This window comes from Boleophthalmus pectinirostris, unplaced genomic scaffold (genome assembly GCF_026225935.1).
Source record: "Boleophthalmus pectinirostris isolate CB_2022bp ecotype Guang Dong unplaced genomic scaffold, ASM2622593v1 HiC_scaffold_10, whole genome shotgun sequence".
Taxonomy (NCBI): domain Eukaryota; kingdom Metazoa; phylum Chordata; class Actinopteri; order Gobiiformes; family Gobiidae; genus Boleophthalmus; species Boleophthalmus pectinirostris.
In genome coordinates, this window is record NW_026570971.1 from 31,751,852 (window position 1) to 31,774,965 (window position 23,114).

The window sequence follows — 23,114 nt, forward strand, 5'->3', positions numbered from 1 at the left end:
TCTCTCCCTCTCTCTTTCTGAACAAATCTCTCTCTCTTCCCTCACTATCTCCCACTTCTCTCTCTCTCCTTCCTCTCTCTCTTTCTCCCTCTCTCTTTCTGAACGAATCTCTCTCTCTCTTCCCTCCCTGCCTCCCTCTTCTTACTCTCTCTCCTCCCTCCTCCCCTGCACCCTCCCTCCTCTCCTCTCTCCCTCTCTCCCTCCTCCCTCTCTCTTTCGGAGTGAATATCTTGTTAGCAGTATTTGTAAATGTTTAGTGGTGCATGCGTTCCGAGTGGCGCGTGCTTCGGCTGTGGCCAGATTTTCCTTTGGTCCCAAACTCTCCCCCGCGTCGCTCCAAAGCCTCTGATTACACATTCTGCGCCGGGAAATTACCGTATTTATTAAAATTATTGTTTATGTTTTTGTTTGGGCGCCTGGTGCGTTCTGGCTGAAGGATGCTTAGGAAGAGAGGAGGGAGGAGAGGAGGAGGAGGAGGAGGAGGAGGGGAGGAAGGGAGGAGGAGAGGAGGGGAGGATGAGAGGAAACACGGAGAGAAAGTCTTTAGTCCTAAGCACAATCTGACCACTTTAAGACCTCCTCTACGTGTGGGTGGAGGAGGATGGGAGGGCATCTGATACACAAAGAGACGGGAGAACGGGACACACAACAACATCTGCAGATTAACTAGACATTTGACCCGCCCTCATCTCAACAAAGAACTGTTCATTGCTATAGCAACGGCCCCAGTCTCTTGTCACCATACATAAACATTCAAGTTTAAAGTGTATTGTCTTTGGCAACATATGACCTCCATCTTGGATCTGTTTCACACCTGTATGTTATGTTTCCATGGTAACCTGAGAGTACGACCTCCATCTTGGATCTGTTTCACACCTGTATGTTATGTTTCCATGGTAACCTGAGAGTACGACCTCCATCTTGGATCTGTTTCACACCTGTATGTTATGTTTCCATGGTAACCTGAGAATACGACCTCCATCTTGGATCTGTTTCACACCTGTATGTTATGTTTCCATGGTAACCTGAGAGTACGACCTCCATCTTGGATCTGTTTCACACCTGTATGTTATGTTTCCATGGTAACCTGAGAATACGACCTCCATCTTGGATCTGTTTCACACCTTTATGTTATGTTTCTAGAGTACGACCTCCATCTTGGATCTGTTTCACACCTGTATGTTATGTTTCCATGGTAACCTGAGAGTACAACCTCCATCTTGGGTCTGTTTCACACCTGTATGTTATGTTTCCATGGTAACCTGAGAGTACCACCTCCATCTTGGGTCTGTTTCACACCTGTATGTTATGTTTCCATGGTAACCTGAGAGTACCACCTCCATCTTGGGTCTGTTTCACACCTGTATGTTATGTTTCTGTAATTACCTGAGAGCACGACCTCCACCAGGTCTCCATCTTGGATCTGACTGGCCGAGCGCAGTAGCTGGAGCAGGTTCTCTGAGGACGAGTCATGACGGAACAAAAGAATCTTCTCGTACATCCCATAGAACCCACACTCTGGGAGCTGGGGGGGTAAAGAGAGGAAGCGAGAGCGAGAGAGAGAGAGGGGGAGAGAGGTGGCAGGTTAGATTTAAACACAGACGTCCTCCTTTGACCGTTTCAAATGCGGTTTGGACAGGTTTTAGCTCGCTGTTGTATTAAAATAATAGATGTGAAAAAGCACAGACACATAAAGTCTCTTTGTTCTAAAGCTTCAGCTGAACTCTCTCTCCTCCATCAGGGCCATTCACAGTACTGCTCGCTCGCCCGCTGTCATTCTCAACAATACTCTAAGTACGACGTTAAAGAAACAGCAAAGTCCTGACCAGGACTGAACCAGGACTGAACCAGGACTGAACCAGGACTGAACCAGGACTGAACCAGGACTGAAGCAGGACTAAAGCAGGACTAAAGCAGGACTAAAGCAGGACTAAAGCAGGACTAAAGCAGGACTAAAGCAGGTCTAAACCAGATCTAACATTGGTCTAAACAAGGTTTAAATCTGGTCTAAACCAGGACCAAAGAAGGGCTGAACCAGGTCCAAACTGGGTCTGGAGCAGGACTGCAGCAGGACATAAGTGGTCTCATTACTCTCTGTGTCATTCTCAGTTCTTTCATCTTTGAACAAAGCCCCCTCCTCGTGTCCTGCATCATCTCGTCGCCATGGCAGCAGGGCATCATCCGTCGCCACGGCAGCGGGAGGCAGCGGTCGCCACGGCAGCAGCAGCCACGGTCGCCATGGCAGCGGAGGACCACAGCTTCATCTCACCTTTCTGTGTGTATGATGTCTTTATGTAAGGTTTTATATAGAGGCTGAAGAGGGACTGAGGCAGGACTGAACCAGGACTAAATATGGACTGAACCAGGTCTGAAAAAGATCGAAGCCAGGATTTTCTCTCCGTAACCCTCCATAGTGTGATGAAATGTGCCGCAGTGGGGCTTTAACCCTGTTCTAATGTAGTGTTCTCATCAGAAACATCCCTGGAGTTGTGTGTTGTTTCATTCATGTATTTCAGTAATCCTGTACATTTAGTCTGTCTCTCTCTGCACAGCTCACAACACTCTGTTACACCGGGTGATGTCATCAGGTGCTGCTCCTCCAGGTTTTAAAGTCATTCTCCTGATTATCAGACGTTTAACCTGCTTCACACTCTCACTTAAATCAAATGAAGTTAGCACAGGTTTTAGAGCTAATGATTTTTGTGAACTAAATCAGGTCTAAACCAATTCTACACCAGGTCTAATCCAGGTCTAAAGCAGGTCAAAACCAGGTCTAAACCAGGTTAAAACTAGGTCAAAACCAGGTTTAAACCAGTTTTAATCTAAGTCTTATCCAGGTCTAAACCAGATGTAAACCAGATCTAAACCAGGTCTGGTCCTTGTGTAATGCTTTGGGATCATGCTTGCTGAACACTGGAGCTCTAATGGTTTCTGAAGGACACTCGAATCGGAGCCATCACCTGTTTCCATGGCAACGGACAAACGCAAAATACAGAAAAACACTGAGAAATATCCGAGAAGAATGATTTAAACCACCGAAAATCACGTTGGATCTGACAGGATGAGGAGGTTTAAACAGACAAAACGATATGAAACAGAGGAGAAATCGAGGAGAAAAACTAGTTAAATGAGAGGAAATAAGACGCTTGAAGAGGGGGAATTATGCAAAATGAACCTTTTGGAGTTTTCTACCATGTTATAATGTTGTTCCCTGAAGAGGTTTTAGATGTCATTCATGTTTGAGTAATCTAGCGATCTCTGGGGCCAATTCAAGCAATACGAGCCTGTACAAAGCTCCGCCCACAAGCCTACATCACCCATGCTCCCACACGACAACTCTCCATAAATATACTAAAACATGATACAAAACTGTACACTACAACTTCACAAACCTGATGCAACGTGCAGTCATTTCATTAGCTGATGCACGCTGATAAAATATCAGTGTGGTCCCTCCTCATGACCTCACTCAGTGTGTGTGAAAATGTCTGATTCACCTACCCCCTATCTCTGCCCACAGCTCTGTACTTACTGTGATCATTTAAAAAAGGAGAGCAAACCAAAAACTTAAACCAGGACTGAACCAGGAATTAACCAGAATTAAACCAGTTCAAAGCCAGAACTAAAACAGCAGGACTGAACAAGAACTGAACTAGGTTTTAACAGGACTAAACAAAAACTAAACCAAGATGAACCAGGACTAAACCAAGAGAAGGATTAAACCATTAAACCTGAACTGAACCATATCTAAATCAGGTTTTAACCCAAACTAAACCAAGTCTCAGCCAGAACTAAACCCGGAATAAACCTTGAATAAACCAGGACTAGACCATGAGTCCCAGTGGCGGCTGGTCAATAGGGGCGCAAGAGCGCCACACTCCCTAACTTGACCTAAATACAAAAAAGAAGAAAAAAAATTGTAAGTTGTTATTTTGTATTAGACCATGTTTAATATTGTGTTTAAAATGTAACGTGTATCTGCATAGACCTATTTTTATCAGGTTAAATGTGCTCATATCACTTTATTTGAGTCATGCGACCTAATGGAGTTTCTCTGGAAGAGCCTGAAGTTTTGAGAAAATGTGACGTCATGACGTTGCTTCTGCCCATGACTTTACATTAGCGATAAAATCCGTGTTTGGGGCGCACGGTGGGACAGACCTGAGATCAAGTGACTGGTCTGAATAAACATGAACACACATGTTGACCTGTTGTGGTTCAGCTGCTCTGTCACTCAGCCCAGACTCTGCACTGACACATGTTACTGCGACAGGATCATGATGAGAACAACAGAGCTGTGTGCTGTACAGTTATGAAGAGCTCGTACAAGTACGTCCCAGGAACAGTTTTAGGGAGTAAGAAGAAGAAAAGAAGCATTAAGCTGGAATGAGCTGCGGTGAGATACTACGGCTCATTAGCACACTGGCTAATGGCGGCTAGCTGTTATCTTAAACCTGTCCACAGTAAAGCGCGAGGACAGACCCGCCGCTGGGACCAGGAGCCACGCGCCGCCGGGGCCGGGGCTGTTGCTCGCTGCTCTGTCCGCCTTTGCCCGCGTGTTTCTCGGTGTAAAAGTTTCACTGGGCGTAGCGCACAGAGGGCATCAGTCCACCTGTGTCCTGGTGCTAATATGGACTGGTGTAACTTTCACATTTATGTGGGAAGTGAGATTAAGACAATTTTACAACCAGCTCGTGGACCTCGCGTCACGGACCTGACTGGACCAGGATTTGCATCAGTTTGATCTCTTCGTGTGGACAATAAACTTTTGGAGACAGAACCAATGGGACAGTGGATAGAGGAAACACTCTGCTTCAGTCTCTGGAGAAGGTAAGAGGCTTGTTTTCATTAGTTTGGGGCAAATCTGAAGATGGAGCCTCACAGGTAAAGAGTGTTGTAGTGTTATAGTTAAATAGTGCGTAAATGAGCTGGTGGTGCGATGGAGCTGCTGTTGTTCCGCTGTGCGCTGTAGGAGCTGCGCTGATGCTGTGTGTTCATGTTGTGACCATAACCTCTTATTGTAGTTTTGCTGATGTTGTTGGGGATGGGTGTGAGCGATGTGTTACCTGTGTGTTGTGTGTTACCTTGTGTTGTGTTACTTTGTGTCGTGTTACTTTGTGTCGTGTTACGTTGTGTCGTGTTACGTTGTGTGTGTTACTTGTGTTACGTTGTGTTGCGTGTTACCTTGTGTTACCTTGTGTGTCGTGTACCTTGTGTCGTGTTACTTGTGTCGTGTTACTTTGTGTTGTGTTACCTTGTGTCGTGTTACCTTGTGTCGTGTTACCTTGTGTTGTTGGGGCTGGTTGTGAGCGGTGGATCAGGTTGTGCTGCTGCGTAAACTTGGGTAAACTTGCGTAAAACTGCACTTGGCTGTGCGTTGTGCTCTGATAGTTCAGCCAATAGTGACCAAAATGAAAATGTCTTTTTCTGTTTCATTACAATACTATATAGCCTGTATATAATACATATATTTATAATATATATTCATAATTTTGGCCTTGCCCCCCCCCCCCCAAAATAAAATAAAATAAAATTATACCACCAGCTGCCACTGACCAGGACTAAACCAAGACTAAACCCAGACTAAACATGGAATAAACCTATAAAAAACCTGGACTAAACCAGGCCTAAACATGGTCTAAACCCGGACTAACCCAGGCCGTGACTAAACCAGGACTAAACCAGGACTCAACCAGGACTCAACCAGGACTCAACCAGGACTCAACCAGGACTAAACCCAGTCTAACCCTCACATATTTGTTGTTAAATTCCTGCTCCTCTCACTTGGGTCCTGTTTGTGGTGAGGTTTTGTTTGGGAGTGAGAATGGGATTCGCACCTCCGCGTTTTGGTGAATCACGGCTTCGTTTGGCACAGATCGGCACGGCACGGCTCCCCGCGGAGAGCCCAACAAAAGCGCGGAACATGGGAGAAGGTTCCGAGAGGAGAGGGCCACTGCAGTTTGTAAATAAAGACGCCATGTTTGAACCGGAGCAGGAACCGAATCACACCTCCCCAGTCTGTTTAGAACACCCCCAAAGACGCACGCACCAATCTGTCACCAACACCACCACCGCACGATAACACGAGCACGAGAACACGAGCACGAGAACACGAGCACGAGAACACGAGCACTATAACACCAGCACTATAACACCAGCACTATAACACCAGCACTATAACACCAGCACTCAAACTACAATGTATCAGCTACGTCCCCATGGAAAATGTACTTCAAGTACTGGTGTTTTCAGGTTGTGGAATGTGATGGTGTCGTACTCACAGCTGGGGGCAAGGGCCACATTTCACTACAGATCACATTATACTTTAGACTTCAACTTAGACAAGCTTTAGTGATCCGCAAGGGAAATTATTTGGACACGGGAGCTCACACATCACAATAAATATAACAACAAAGAGCAAAATATAAATGGGGATAATAAATTCAAAATAAGTAGCAAAAAAAGAGCAAGTGACAGGTATCAAATAAGACATAATTATATAAATGTAAATGTACAAGTCAAAATAAAATTGACAACAATGAGTAGATAATAATATACAAGGAATATTATCAGTTATATAAGGGTGAGTTGTACAGTTGTAGGGAGTATTATCTGTTACATAAAGGTGAGTTGTTGTACAGTTGTAGGGAGTGTTATAAGGGTAAGATGTTGTACATTTGTAGGGAGTATTATCTGTTCCATAAGGGTGAGTTGTAGTACAGTTGTAGGGAGTATTATCTGTTACATAAGGGTGAGTTGTAGTACAGTTGTAGGGAGTATTATCTGTTACATCAGTGTGAGTTGTTGTACATTTGTAGGGAGTATTATCTGTTACATAAGGGTGAGTTGTTGTAGGGAGTATTATCTGTTCCATAAGGGTGAGTTGTACAGTTGTAGGGAGTATTATCTGTTACATAAGAGTGAGTTGTTGTTCATTTGTAGGGAGTATTATCTGTTACATAAGTGAGTTGTTGTTCATTTGTAGGGAGTATTATCTGTTACATAAGAGTGAGTTGTTGTACAGTTGTAGGGAGTATTATAAGGGTAAGTTGTTGTACATTTGTAGGGAGTATTATCTGTTCCATAAGTGTAAGTTGTTGTACAGTTGTAGGGAGTATTATAAGGGTAAGTTGTTGTACAGTTGTAGGGAGTATTATGTTACATAAGGGTAAGTTGTTGTACAGTTGTAGGGAGTATTCTGTTACATAAGGGTAAGTTGTTGTACAGTTGTAGGGAGTATTATAAGGGTAAGTTGTTGTACATTTGTAGGGAGTATTATCTGTTCCATAAGGGTGTTGTTGTACAGTTGTAGGGAATATTATCTGTTACATAAGGGTAAGTTGTTGTACAGTTGTAGGGAGCATTATCTGTTCCATAAGGGTGGTGTTGTACACTTGTAGGGAGTATTATCTGTTACGTAACGGTAAGTTGTTGTACAGTTGTAGGGAGTATTATCTGTTACATAAGTGTAAGTTGTACAGTTGTAGGGAGTATTATCTGTTACATAAGGGTGAGTTGTTGTACAGTTGTAGGGAGTATTATCTGTTACATAAGGGTAAGTTATTGTACAGTTGTAGGGAGTATTATCTGTTACATAAGGGTAAGTTGTTGTACAGTTGTAGGGAGTATTATCTGTTACATAAGGGTGAGTTGTTGTACAGTTGTAGGGAGTATTATCTGTTACATAAGGGTAAGTTGTTGTACAGTTGTAGGGAGTATTATCTGTTACATAAGGGTAAGTTGTTGTACAGTTGTAGGGAGTATTATCTGTTACATAAGGGTGAGTTGTTGTACAGTTGTAGGGAGTATTATCTGTTACATAAGGGTAAGTTATTGTACAGTTGTAGGGAGTATTATCTGTTACATAAGGGTGAGTTGTTGTACAGTTGTAGGGAGTATTATCTGTTACATAAGGGTAAGTTGTTGTACAGTTGTAGGGAGTATTATCTGTTACATAAGGGTAAGTTGTTGTACAGTTGTAGGGAGTATTATCTGTTACATAAGGGTGAGTTGTTGTACAGTTGTAGGGAGTATTATCTGTTACATAAGGGTGAGTTGTTGTACAGTTGTAGGGAGTATTATCTGTTACATAAGGGTGACTTTACCATGACATTTCCAGTCAAACCTGGTATTTTTGATTATTGACTAAACCCCAGATCTGACTTTATGACAACATCATTTTGCATTTTAACAAAATTCATTTCAGCTGCCCCCATCTGTATTTTTATATTGTCACATTTGTATAAAGCGCTTTTCCAACTTCAAGGCTCAAAGCGCTTTAAGGAACCACTCACACATTCACCCCCCCAACTTACACACACACACACACACGCACACACACAACAGCACACAACACACACACACACACACACAGCACACACACACGCACACACACACACAGCACACACACACACACACGCACACACGCACACACACACACACACACACACACACACACACACACACACACACACACACTGTTGCACACACACACACACACACACACTGTTGCACACACACACACACACACACACTGTTGCACACACACACACACACTGTTGCACACACACACACACACACACACACACACACACACACACTGTTGCACACACACACACACACTGTTGCACACACACACACACACTGTTGCACACACACACACACACACACACACACACACACACTGTTGCACACACACACACACACACACACTGTTGCACACACACACACACACACACTGTTGGCACACACACACACACACACACACACACACACACTGTTGCACACACACACACACACACACACACACACACTGTTGCACACACACACACACACACACACTGTTGCACACACACACACACACACACACACACACACACTGTTGCACACACACACACACACACACACACACACACACACTGTTGCACACAGACCAGAGTTCTGCACCTGCAAATAGTTACTGAAACGGGTGGGTTTTAATGTTCTGGAATGTAACAGGTGGGTATGTGGGCGGGCAGTGATCACACACAGGGCTGGTCAGGTGAATCAAATGAACAACACACACAAATACTTGATGTGTGTCCAGGTCGTCTGTTGCCCTGGAAACAAGTGCCATTTCCTGGTCTTTTCCTAGAACGATGGAACCAGACTGAGAGAGTGACTTAGTATATTTATTACATAAAACACATCAGCGAAGGTGATCGGCTCAGCGGCCGCGCTCCTGGTTTAGTCCTGGTTCCTGGTTTAGTCCTGGTTTAGACCTGGTTTAGTCCTGGTTTAGTCCTGGTTTAGTCCTGGTTTAGACCTGGTTTAATCCGGGTTTAGACCTGGTTTAGTCCTGGCGATCGACTCTGCGGTTGAGGTGTGTATATATTTATAATCTGCTAATGACACTGTACGTTCAGTCCGAGTTTAGTCCTGGTTCAGTCCTGGTTCAGTCCTGGTTCAGTCCTAGGTTTAGTCCTAGTTTAGTCCTAGTTCAGTCCTGGTTTAGTCCTAGTTTAGTCCTAGTTCAGTCCTGGTTTAGTCCTAGTTTAGTCCTAGTTCAGTACTAGTTCAGTCCTGGTTTAGTCCTGGTTTAGACCTGGTTCAGTCCTGGTTCAGTCCTGGTTTAGTCCTGGACTACTGGGTTATCAGACTAATGTGCTGACCTGATGTATCACGGGCATGGGCAGGTAACAGGTGGAATGTTCACAGGTCAGGGCGGGTGTGGATTTAACTTTGGTGACAGGTTAACAGGCGGGTGTGGTGCTGTACTGGACCTGTGCAGGACTCTGACACAGACACTAGGGGCGAGGTGGGTTAAGTTTCTTGCCCAAGGACACAATGACAACATTAATTTGCAGGAGCTGGAATCACAACAGCCAAGTTTTGGGTCAGTGGATTAGACCGCTCAACCAATCATGTTTATGTCGAGAACCTTTGGATCAGCGGACAAACACTCGACCAACTGAGCCACTGTTGTTATTTATTAGTACCGACCTATAGAATGTTGTGATATCGTCTGAAACCCAAGTATACGACTGAACCTTTTTGGAAATATATTAAACTGGAATTTTTCTGCCAAACTTTCTGCCACTGTATAAGATTAGATCTGTGATTTATGTTTTAGTAATAGGATTCTGTTCAAAATTTATATTTTAAACGCATCCAGAAGAAATGATAAAGAAGACTGAAATGTAAATCAACAAACTAATAGGCGAGTTTCAGCTGACATCATTGTTATTAAAAGCCAGTGTTGCATGCTGGGAAATATTTTGGTTGGAGGCAAGAAACATGATAGCGTCAAACACAGTACGTAACCTCACGTATTTATCCCCGATAATGGTAAATTCCTGCTGCATTATCGGATGCACAAATAGAAGCACAGAAGAAGGAAAATGTCTTTTTCGTATTGAGTGAAAAGAACCACTAACAGTAAATTAAACGGCTTTCAAACATTTGCAGAGCAAACGTAGAAGATCCTAACAAACCGTGGACTCCAACAAGTTCAACAACACATGGAGACTCTTGGAGGTTTTCATCTTTTCTGCTGTGAATGACCCAGGAGTTTCCACCAAGTCATTGTGGATATCACCAAAGTGAATATTTGTCCAGGTAGTTTGTGATTCCGACCAGAAATTTGGTTTGGTCCACCTTTTGTCGGGGTTGAAAAGGGTGTTTTGGCGTCTGTCGATGTTTGACCAATTTCTGGTCAAATTGTCTTCAGTCCTCTGCCGTTAGAGTGGAGAAATAACCAGGATCAATACCCTTTACGTGCTTTCTCGCCCCGTCCATCATGTTGAATTAGTGTTTCTTGCCGCCGACCAAAATAATTCCCAGCATGCAACGCACGCTTTTGTCAACAATGAAACTCGCCTATAGAATGTTGTGATATCATCTGAAACCCAAGTATATGACTGAACCTTTTGGGAAATATATTGAACTGGAATTTTTCTACCAAACTTTCTGCCACTACATAAGATTAGATCTGTGATTTATGTTTTAGTAATGGGATTTTTTTCGAAATTCACATTTTAAACATGTCCAGAAGAAATGATTAAAAAAAGAAATCTGAACTGACAAACTAATACAAGAATCACATTACAGAACATGTTTGTACAAATCTAAACTACAGGGGGAGCAGGTTTCATGGAGACAGCCCTTCCAGTCTTTGTCATTTACTAATCGTGTCCATTGAAATAGTGATTTTGATTGGATTGTGATTTATCTTGCAGCACAAAGAGAGTTTTAAGAGCAGAATGTAACTGCATTTGGTACAACTTTACAATAAGTACATCTAAGCGTTAAAGGGCCAGTACCTAATTTTTCCCCTTGTCTTGCCCCAGTACAGATGAACTGTATAAGCAGCTCCAAGACCCACAAAAAACATATAAAACTAAACCAGGATTAAGGTTTTTTCAAAAGTCAATGGAGCCGGAAGTGTGTCCATGCTCACTTCCTGTTTGTGTATATCTACAGTCTATGGGGATGATTCAAACTGTGACAACTGCAGCTCTCACAAACCAACTTCTTCAACAAAGTCTCACCCTTTACATGAATGAAATGATATATTAATTACCCCTCCCCCTCCTCCTCCTCCTCCCTCCTCCTCCTCCTCACGTGTGAAGTATCTCTGCACAGGTGAGAACAGGTGAGGTGTTTAGGTGCCGTTGTCGCGGTGGGATTTTACACCGTCGCGTGTTAAACGTTCATTAGTGACAACGCTGCTCACTTTGGCTCTCGTCACAAATCACTTTATCCAGCACTTTTTTTGTATTTCCAGGTTTAAATAAAAATCCAGTCAATAATTTGTATGAATGAAATTTGAAAATATATAATGCAAATATTTTTCTAGTGGAGACCAGTTATCTGTGTTCAATTCAATTCAATCTTTATTAAGAACACATAATATCTGGTTCATAGTAAGTAAGTATATAAAAGTAAGAAGAATACAAATTTTAAATAGACAGTACAATGCATGTTAGAATGTATACAGACAAGACCACCTATGGTATTACACATATGTGACTACCTTGAAAAACCTGGTCACTTTTCCACAGATGTGACATGTAACTTGGCCTGATGGTGCCACTGCTTGTCTCTATGGAGTTAAACAGATTTAATGCCATATTGTGGAGGATATAAGGGAAATAATAACATCTCCATGGAGACTAGCACGAGGAAACCCCTTCAGCAGAAAACAGAGGAGGATGGGAGGGCACCTGATATTCTCTTGGCTCAGACTGAGCCTGGAGGAGGATTGCATCACGTCTCACAGATTTATGAATAAAATCCTTTGTCTGCAGCTTTGTCGGAGAACTAAGCCAGGACTGAACCAGGACTAAACCAGGACTCAACCATTTCAAAACCAGAATTAAACCAGGTCTAAACCAGGTCAAAACCAGCACTGAACCAGGACAAAACCAAGTCTAAACCAGGTAAAAAAAAAAACAGGACTACATCAGGTCTGAACCAGGACTAAACCAGGTCTAAACCAGGACTGAATCAGGTCTGAACCAGGACTAAACCAGGTCTAAACCAGGACTGAATCAGGGCTAAACCAGGTCTAAACTAGGTCTAAACCAGGACTGAACCAGGTAAAATGATCAGTTCTAAACCAAGTAAAAATCAGGACTAGATCAGGCCTAAACCAGGTCTAAACCAGGACTAAACCAGGTAAAAACAAGGACTAGATTAGAGCTAAACCAGCTCTAAACCAGGTCTAAACCAGCTCTAAACCAGCTCTAAACCAGGACTAGCCCAGGCCTTAACCCAGGTCTAGACCAGGTCTAAACAAGGTCTAAACGAGGCCTGAACCAGGTCAGAGGGAGGTCTCATGTTCTATAGACAGTAAAGCCTGAGGCGCAGTTCAATATTTATCTATTTCACAGTGACACCACACAGTCCTGTTCCGGTTCGGGCCTGGACTAAAGTAAAAGTACTTAAAGCGATAGTGTGTAACTTTCTGGTGGTCGAAAGTCAACAACATGTTTCCATAGAAACAGAAACTAAAACTCATCCTCCAGAACATTCTTCACTTCAATAAAAACTTACATATTGAAAAATCATACTTTTGTTTGGGCCTATTTAATGGCCAAAATGTTACATACTGGGGCTTTAAGTGCACATATACTGAAAAAATGGTCCGAGAGGGGTTGCTCAAATTGCAAAAACTAATTTGACAACAATAACATGACTTTTTTACATTTCTCTGTAAAGCATGTTTAAATCTTACAAAGGTCACTTGATTGTGGCCGATGTGAGACCTGCATGTTTTAATCAGGTTGAGGAAACATGACTTTATTATAATCTGTGGTGAGGCTCCTCCCTCTGGAATTCTCCTCCCCAAAACTTTTGGAGGGAAAATTCAAATGTAGCAGGACACAGGACAGATCCAGGAGCAGAGACACACAGTGTGGAGCAGGAGGATTATGAGAACTGATCTGGAGGTGAGACTTTTCAAAGATTTTATATGTTTCTCTGGCCTAGAATGTTTTCATTGTTAAAACATGTTTGTGGTGTTTTATTTGAAATTAGAGTTAATGTAAGATCTGTTTCCATTAAACAAATTGTATTTGACTGTCCATCTACAGGAGTGTGACAGTTGTACTCAGATTTGAATGTGTTTGTTCCAGAGTCGTCTACAAACACAGAGTGACGTCCAGAGCTCTGCTGGAGCTGTGGGGAAGTTCATGAATGTTACAGCTGATGTTTCAGGAAAAAGGAAGATGTTTGAGAACCAACAAAACACAGAGCCACAGATGAACAAAGTAAGTAACTCAACTAAATTGATTTTAAATGAATTTTTCAAAATGAACTTCCTATTGAAACAGTTATCATGTTTCTACAGGGTGATGTGGCATTAGGAGACTTTATACCAGATGCCCTCCCTGTTACTGTGATTAGAGGAAGAAAAGCAGCACATGGTGAGTTTTGTTTCTGCAGATACACTTCTAATGTTCTTGTGATTCTGTTCTGGTCCATTATAGGTACTTTAAATGTATTTAAACATGTACAACAGAGTAGATCATCAGAATGTGATCATCATGTGTTATTCTGTGTCCACAGGCAGAGACCAGAGCTTCTTCACTGGAATAAATCTCCACACTGTCCAGCTCCAAACTGTGTGTCTCTGTCCCTGTGCTCTCTGTGTGTTTGATTCTGTTTAAGACAAGACAGAACTGTGGAAAACTAAAGGCTGGTTTTGTATTCTTTTACAGAATTAGATCAATTAAATTAAATTATACATTCGTATACATTTCATGATAAGGTAACATAAGATAAATATACATATTCAGCAAGATTTGATCAAATTTCATCAACATGAAAAAGTGACATTCATGTTCTGAGAAAAATATGTGTAGAGGGATCGAAATAAGTTTCAAAGCCTAAACATTATTTTATTGCATGCAGCCGCTTTCCGGAACTTTTTTATGCAAATCCAGCAACCTTTTTTTTTCAGTGTAGGAATACATTTAACTGTTACTTTTACTACATTTCAGAGCAGTACTTTTTACTCCACTGCATTTTTTACTCAAATGTACTTTTCATTTTGATTTGAGCACATTCATGTTCACATCCAGACTAAAAGATTTAAGTCTCGGCTTTGAATGAACAAAAACAGAAAAAAAATTAAGAACATGTCTGTGTGAATGTCCCCGCTCATCCCTAAGCGCTTAGTCACTGCACAGGCCGCACTCTTTAACACTATAAACATACTGGGAGGTCTGGGTAAAAAAAAAAAGGCTAAACACGCATTATTAGAGAACAATAAAGGAATTCTGAACTGTCCCAACTTTTGTTTTTAGTCCCATCTCTTGTAAAACGTCCAAATGACAAATACAGAATGTTTAAACAGAGACTAGAATAAAAAATAAAAATAATAATATATATATATATATATATATATATATATATATATATATATATATATACTCCAAAAGTGCTGACTCTGACATGTCTGAGGTGTGCGCACTTTAAAAACACAGAGGAGCTTTGTGGATTACACTTACTGACATACACCAGCAGGGGGCACAGAGAGGAAAGACAGATTAGCAAAAAAAGATGAGACTGAGAATGCAGTGACTCAGAGAAAGAGAGGGAGGGGAGAGGAGAGAGAGAAGGAAGGAAGATCGAAAGAGGAAGAGAGACAGAGAAAGGGTGAGAAAGAGAGAGGGAGGGTTAGAGGAGAGAGAAAGGAGAGAAGACATGGGAAAAGGGACAGAGAGAGAGGAAAAGAAGAGAGAGAGAACGAGAGAGACAGAGAGAAGACGAAAGACAGCAAGCAAGAAAGAGGAGAGAGGACAGAAGGAGAGAGAGAAGGAAAAAGAGAAAGAGAGGAGAGAGGACACAACGAGAGAGATGAAGACAGAGAAAGACGGAAGAGGGAGATGTGGGAAAAAGGGACACAAAGTGGAGAGAGAGAAAGAGGGGAGAGGAAGAGGTAGGAAGAGGGATGGAGAGAGGAAAAGAAGAGAGAGAAGGACAGAGAGAGAAGAAAAAGAGAGAAGGAGTAGAGAAAGAAAGAGGAGGAGAGACAGAAAGAGGAGAAAAAGAGAAGAGGTGAGACAGAGACAGAAGAGGAGAGAAAGAGAGAGAGAGAGAGACAGTGGGACAGAAAAAGAAGAGGAAAGAAAGAGAAGAGTAGAGAAAGAGAGACAGAAAGGGAAGAGGAGAGAAAGAGAAGAGGAGAGGAAGAAAGGAGGACAGGAAGAAACAAAGAGAGGAGAGAAAAAGAGACAGACAGAAAAGAGGAGAAAAAGAGAGAGAAAGAAAAGAGAGAGAAAGAGACAGGGAGAGAAGAGGAGAGAAAGAGCGAGAGAGGAGAGGGAGAGATGAAAAGCAGTGAGTCAGAGGAGGGAGAGAGAGGGTTAGAGTCTAAAATAAAGTGGACACAAACACAGATGATGCATGTGTAAAAACAGGAGCAGAGCCTCATGTTCACGTCACTCGATTAGAACAGGACAGAGTCTGCACCAGGATAAAACTAACACCCAGAACACACACAGCAAGAAGGTCCCTGGTTCAACTCCTGGGCCTTTCCATGTGGAGTCTGCATGTTCTCCCTGTGTCTGGGTGGGTTTCCTCTGGTTTCCTCCATCAACCCAAAACATGAACAATACTATCAAGGTCAAATCCTAAAGGCCTCGACACACGACAGGAGAATTTGCACTATTTTGGCTGCAATTTGCTTCTGCCCGAGTTGGAGGAGGCATGACCCGACTTTGTGTCTTCATGTGTGATTTTGATATGACTGCGCTCCTCGTGTGTGTGTGTGTGTGTGTGTGTGTGACTCTGAGCTGCTCTGTCAGATCAGAACCACCAAACTTCAGCAACGCTACAATAACAGACAATAAAACAGAACGTCAGGATCAGAGGAGTAACAGACACAGAGACGCAACAAACAAACTCGGAATATAGAGAAAATAATTATTACTCACATCTCATAAAGTTGTAAATTGAAACAGCAGCAGAAGCAGCATTTCATCCACATTATCCAGAGAATTCATCCTATGCAAATAATGACAGTCCACAAAACCTTGCAGTTTCTTTAAAAGTAAAAAGGCAAGAATAGTTCCTCATGTGTGTCTGTTTACATCCACACAGAGCATAGATCAAGGTGAAGCTGCAGATCAGCGATAGTGGCTCTACTTCCTGTGACCTTTATCTCCAATATTTTATGCTTTAAAAATCCTGTATCTGAAGTTTTGCTTCACATTTCACAAATAATAACTAGAAAAGCAGTCAGAGAGCGCAGACCTCCGCCAAGGACTACCCCCATTTTTTATATAAATTGCGATAAAATCAGTCTTCTGGATCAGATCCGGATCAGCCTTTGGAATATGAAAGAGGATCCCATTGTCCATCCCTGAGTCAAATTTCATGGGGTTTGGTCAATAATTAACCGAGATATTGAGAAACAAAATTTTTGGCCCCATTTACCACAATGTTAACAAAAAATTTCAAAGTGATCCAGAATCCAGGATTTCTTCCGGATCACCCCCAAAATGAAATCAGTTCTTCCTTTTCACATTTCCAACAAATCCTGAAAATTTCATCAAAATGGGTCCATAACTTTTTGAGTTATGTTGCTAACAGACAAACAAACAAACAAACAGACAAACGCCGGCAAAAACATAACCTCCTTGGTGGAGGTAATAACACAGTTTTGTCTTGTATCCAAACTAGAAGTGCAGAGTCTGATCTTTTGAACACTGAAGTGTCTCAGAGTCATTGGTTTTACTGTAGACAGGAAACAGTTGATGTGATCGTGCTCTCAACTTTATATCCTGTGGACCACGGTCATATCACTCTGCAGTCTGTGGGATCAGAGATTTAAAATCTCCTCAGATTCTCCTTGTGTCTGTGGTGTGTGCTTTTTGTTCCATGTTTAAAAATCATTTAAGACCAAAAAATCCTGTGGTGTGTGGCGCTCTTAAGTTAGTCCAGTAGAGAGGCTGAAGGAGGGGCAAATGCAGGTTTAACCCTGACACACTGGGTCAAATGCAGATGATAATAAAGACAGTACTAGCTCCAAACCACATCTGACCCAGGTCTAAACCAGGAGTAAACCAGAGCTAAACCAAGTCAACACCAATTCTAAACCCGGTGTAAACATGGTCTCTCTGGGGTCTTACCTTCTGGTCTATGATGGAGCAGGCCACCTCTCGGACTTGGCTCAGATTCAGGTCTCCAGAGTCCAGTAGAACAGGCTCTCTGCTCAGTCCGATCTGGATGTGGAAGGAGACCACGCCCCCTGGTGGAGCTGCCCCGCCCTCTTCCTCTGTCGCCCCGGGAAACGGGAGAGGGCTGGGAGCACGAATCAGAGGAGGCGCCGACATCTTTAAGAGCAACAAAAGTAAGAAAGAAAAACAAAAAAACTGAGTCTGAGCTGATAGTTGGGTTTTTAATTTTAATGCAGACATAAAGTGCTTGTATGTGCTCTATAGTTATAATCTATGACACCCGTGGATTATTATGTTAGAATTTACACATTTTAAATCACAATATTCATCTAAAGAAACAAAAAACAAGTGTGCTGACTTCTGCGTGTCCAGTGGGAGCTGACGTCTCTATAAATTTCATCACAACAAATGGCCACATGCTGTGGGCCCCTCCTGTGGATATGTGCACCTCACACTAGAGCAGAACATTTTGAATTCATTTGGACCAAAATGACTGCACGACGCTGCTGAATCCTACGTGTATCATTGATTAAGAAAATAAAACTGGAGAAGGAAGTATGTACGTCACAATGTTGGCGGTGAAAGAAAAAAAAAAGTGATATCAATCAATACTAAAACTAATATTGAAACTAGACACTCATTCACAGGACAGAAATAAACCTTTCCTGAATAGTTTTAGAATGATGTTGAGCTGTATCAGATCAAGTATAAGAGCACATAGAAGAGTACACACACATGGATCAGTGTGGAACTTACCTGGACCACTGAGGGATTACACACATATAAAACACACGGGAATATAAAAGAACGTACTACCGTTTAACGTTGAAAATTACATTCTGTTGTCTAAGTAAAGAATGTTTTTATTATCATCGTGGTATCAGAATCAGTATTGAATATCAGGTTTCGAAATTGGGTTTGAAACTGTAATATTTTGTCAACAGAGGAGAAACGACTTCTGAAGCTGCAAAGCAAAGTCCCTGCACCAGATGTTTCCACATGTGTTTGAGCATAATGTGTCTTGCACAGATGTAGTGTGTAAGCAGCTCTAGAGGTCAGAATAAGTCCACGTTGTATCAGGATGCTTGCATTAGCATGCTAGTTGTTGTTAGCTTTAATGTCACATGAAAACTCTGGTCTCAGAGAGTTGTGAAAATCGCTCAGTCTCATCGTGCTGATTCATAATGATACTGCAAACTGTTTACAGTGAACTAGTTCTGTTTTTCATGTTTTTAAGATGTAAAAATCAGGTGCAGAGACTTAAAGTTTGTCTCAAAATCTAAATTTCAGTGATGTGCGTTCAAGGGAGGCAGGTGAGGCAGGTGACAGTCAGTTTGTGGTGTTGTGTCCCCCGCTGAAGTCTTCTTATGTTTTATTTGTAGAAGTCTGTGTGGCCATACTGGCTTGTCAAAGCCTGATCCAGTCAGATCTCAGAAGCTCAGCAGGGCTGGGCCTGGTCACTACTTGGATGGAGACACTGGGAAAATCAGGTGCCACAGGAGGCACCAGTCACAAAAAAACTGTTGTTGTGTCCTTAGGCAAGGCGCTTCACCCACATTGCCTGGTATGAAAGTGGTGTGTGTGAGTGATGTTGGTGGTCAGAGGGACAGATGGTGGAGATTGACATGGCAGCCACGCTTCCGTCAGTCTGCCCCAGGGCAGTTGTGACTACAGTATTAGTTTATCACCAGCGGGTGTGGAGTGAATGAATAATGCTCTGTAAAGTGTCTTTGTGACAAATGTCTGTGAAAAGTGCTATATAAATAAAAGACTTATTTGTGTAATTTTGAACATGTTTTCAGTGACATTCACCACAGGCCACAGGCTCACAGCTTTATCTTTAAATATCTATAGATTTTAGCACGACTCAGTAAAAAAACACACGGAGATAAACTTGGGCAGGAAGTAGTGATGTAGTAATGACAGGAAGTAGTGATGTAGTAATGACAGGAAGTAGTGATGCTAACAGTGAGGCTGCTGGGCGCTGTGCACAGAGTATTAGGACACTTGTCTCCAGTGCAGGTGATCTGGGTTCAAATCCCGTTTTAGGGAAAAAAACAATCCTCCTTTTCCATGATTCTGTTTATATAGTATACGTATAGTTTATATATTATATATACTTGTATACATTATAACAGAGATTGGAGATCCAAAAATAATCAGAGTAATATGGCCCTTTAAAACACAGTTAACTTATTACACAAGAGATCCAGCTGAGTTATGTAACTGTTATTTATTCAAATCAGCACAGAGCAGCTTTATATGGACACAGGTTCAAACATTATGAGGCACAAAATCAGCCAATAAATGAAAGACCCAACCAGGATATCATCTGAACTGATACCATGGAATCGATACCTGATCCAGCAAATTTTCCAGTATCGATATTGGTGCATCTGTAATGTTTTTGAGGCAATATTGATCATTTCCACCAATTATTTAATCTGAATTCAGCACAAACTCATCCATGATCAGTTTCATCACAGACTGGATCAGAGAGCTGAGCGGGGACATTTCTGCAGGATGTTTTGTACATAAATCCAAAACTAAATATCGGCGTGTGTTGGAGATTTAAAGAGCTCACATCACTCTGTTTTCTGATCTCTGTTATAATGTTTCCCCATCACAAACAGACTTGGAGTTTTCATGTTTAACACACAAACCCTGCAGATTTTGTTCCTCTCTCAACCAGAAAACACTCTGTTCTCTCACTCTAGAAGTGCTCCACTGTGTTTTTAAACTCCATACACCTAATATCAGTGCTGTAATTGCCAATCTCTACTGAACTAAAGGTAAAAGGAGGTGGAACTACTGCTTCATGACATCACAAGGTGGAACAGAGCATTTTGAGCTTTGGAGATGTGGACAGACTAATAATAAAATGTGACTCAAACATGTGCATATAAAACAAAACATAACTCCAGATCTGTTTTTGAAGAGGTAACAACATTATAACATGACTTAAAGCTCAAAAGACTCAGTTCAATTCAAGAATCAATATAGAAGCTTGAAGGCTGATAGGTTAAAGGACATAGGATCTCATTTCCTAGTGAGCCAGACTGTTGGAGATGTGTGGAGACGCTCTTTGAAATATAGATGCATCAAGAATCTTGGACTTCCAATCATTGTGCAATGCATACTGGGAAATATTTTCCGAAAAAGTGAGCATCAAACCTCCATGTTTGTTTTCCTAGTGGGATCCATCTATTCTAGTCTTTTGAACCATATCACTTTTGTTTCTGGTTCTGATATTGTCATATTTTAGTTTTGGGATTCAGACATTGTAATTGTGTGGTTGTTGGATCCTAACAGCAGAAAACGGCTCGAAAAATTAGTTTGTGAACTCCATAACTGCAAAAGGGAATCAGATGTGTGTGACTGCAAACCTCCGTTCAAACTGTTTCCCTTCCCAGCGGAAATTAAAAATAGTGTAAAGTGAAGGTGATGGGCAGGAGTGATCCACAAGAAGGTTGAAAAAGGAAACCACTGACTGCCTAAATCATCCCGCTTTTTGTATGTGAAGCTCCATCAAAGCAAAATCCTGATCCCTCGCTCAACCTCGGTTACAAATTTAAAAAGTCAACGCCAAAGTAAAAGACACCAGCTGTTCACCAAGAAACACCTTCCACTGCAAAGAGACCAAGACGTGATGTTGCTGTAAAACCACAAGAACAAGAAAGTGCAGCTCAGTCTGTTTGTCTTCTGCACCTCTCGCTTAACAAACAGGATCCTTCTTTGTTGGCTCTCTACATAAAAAATGTTCTCTGCAAACTCGGGATGATTTAGTCAGTCAAATGTTTCCTTTTTGGTTCTTCCTGTGGATCAGTCCTGCCCATCACCTTCACCTTTCACTATTTTTCAATTCCGTTGGGAAGAGAAACAGTTTGCACAGAGGTTTGAGTCACACACATCTGATTCACTTTTGCATTTATGGAGTTTGCAAACAAATTTCTCGAGCCGTTTTCCGCTGTTAGGATCCAACAACCACACAATTACAATGTCCGAATCCCAAAACTAAAATATGACAATATCAGAACCAGAAACAGAAGCGATATGGTTCAAAAGACTTGAAAAGATCGACTTTGACTATAGACGCATCCCACTGGAAAAACAAACATGGTGGATTGATGCTCACTTTTTTGGAAAATCCTTCCCAGTTTGTATTGCACGATGACTTGAAGTCCAAAATTCTTGATGCATCTATTCCAACCAGTCCTTGTATTTGCAGAGGTCACTGGTGTTAGACTAGTGCATGTCAATGGCCATAGTTTATCCTGCCACTAAAAACAGTCTTACCCACTCCACAAAACACCTGAAACAAATCTATTATTACCCCAGACTGTCCATGTGAATGTCTGTGCTGACAGAATAATGTTTGAAATAAAACTAACATTGCATCGTGTGAATCGTCGCATGTTGAGGGACTATTTTCTCATATATCAGTCCGCTGCTGCCGAGCTTTCTATCAGTTAGTACAACTCACTGCTGCTGCTCACACATAAATCCTTCAAATGCAAGGTTAGTTTTACTTCTACAATTATTCTGTCAACACAGACATTCACATGGACAGTCTGGTGTAATAATAGATTTGCTTCGGGTGTTTTGTGGAGTGGGTAAGACTGTTTGTAGTGACAGGCTAACTATGGCCATTGACATGCACTAGCCTAGCACCAGCGACCTCTGCAAATACAAGGACTGGATAGAATATTTGAAAAAGTGTCTCCACACGTCTCCAACACTCTGGCTCACTAGGAAATGACGTCCTATGTCCAAAATTCCGGACTGTCCCTTTAAAGGTGCATGGTGTAACTTTTCTTTTGGGTGGTCTGTCAAATGCTTTTCTCCATGGAGATGCTGTTGCGTTGTCTTGACTGTTTCACGGTGTGGCATTAAAACTTTCTATCAGGTTACAGGTCAGATCTGTGGAGATTCGACCCCGCTCACAGTCAGAATGTTTTGTATTGTTTTGTATTTTTGAGCCATAAAACTACCTGTAAAAATGCTTAAAGTCATACTGTGGGACATTCCAGGCAGAGCAATCACACATCAGACCCCCAACCAAAAAGTTACATAATGCACCTTTAAACAGAAGTGATTTAACATGCTTTGTGCCAGTCCCAGACCCAGATAATCCTCTGTATCTTGTTTCATTTTTACAGTTTGTGATAGATTTGTTTATTTTTGTCCATTTTTTACCAGCACATTTTTGTGAAAGAGACACTACAGGTCCAAAAGTTCATATGGTGTGTTGAAGAAATTGTGTCAGTCCAAAACCTGGATAAAAACAAGAGGGTATAGTCTCATCTGACGTAAAACGGACGTCATGTTGTGCTCATCGTTTCTCACTAATGAAACTGCCAAAGGAACGTGAGTCAGAAGCTATTTTATCTTCTAGTTCCTCTTTCTTTTTCTGAATAAGTTACAGTTTTAGGTTCCTACTTCATTACA

General features: G+C 41.8%; 1 protein-coding gene across 3 annotated transcripts in view; it reads right to left on the minus strand.

The window, feature by feature from the left end:
- The window catches only part of prkd1 (protein kinase D1), a 48,345-nt gene that overhangs the window by 23,475 nt on the left and 1,756 nt on the right, over positions 1-23,114 (minus strand). For all 3 annotated transcript variants that reach the window (XR_008632673.1, XM_055156893.1, XM_055156889.1), the window contains exons 2-3: positions 17,619-17,822; positions 1,387-1,525 (exon numbers count right to left, since the gene is read on the minus strand). Coding sequence is in view for 2 of the 3 variants with exons in the window: in XM_055156893.1 (XP_055012868.1) it covers positions 1,387-1,525; positions 17,619-17,822 (343 nt within the window). In the remaining variant the exon portion in view is untranslated. The remainder of the gene's footprint in view (positions 1-1,386; positions 1,526-17,618; positions 17,823-23,114) is intronic.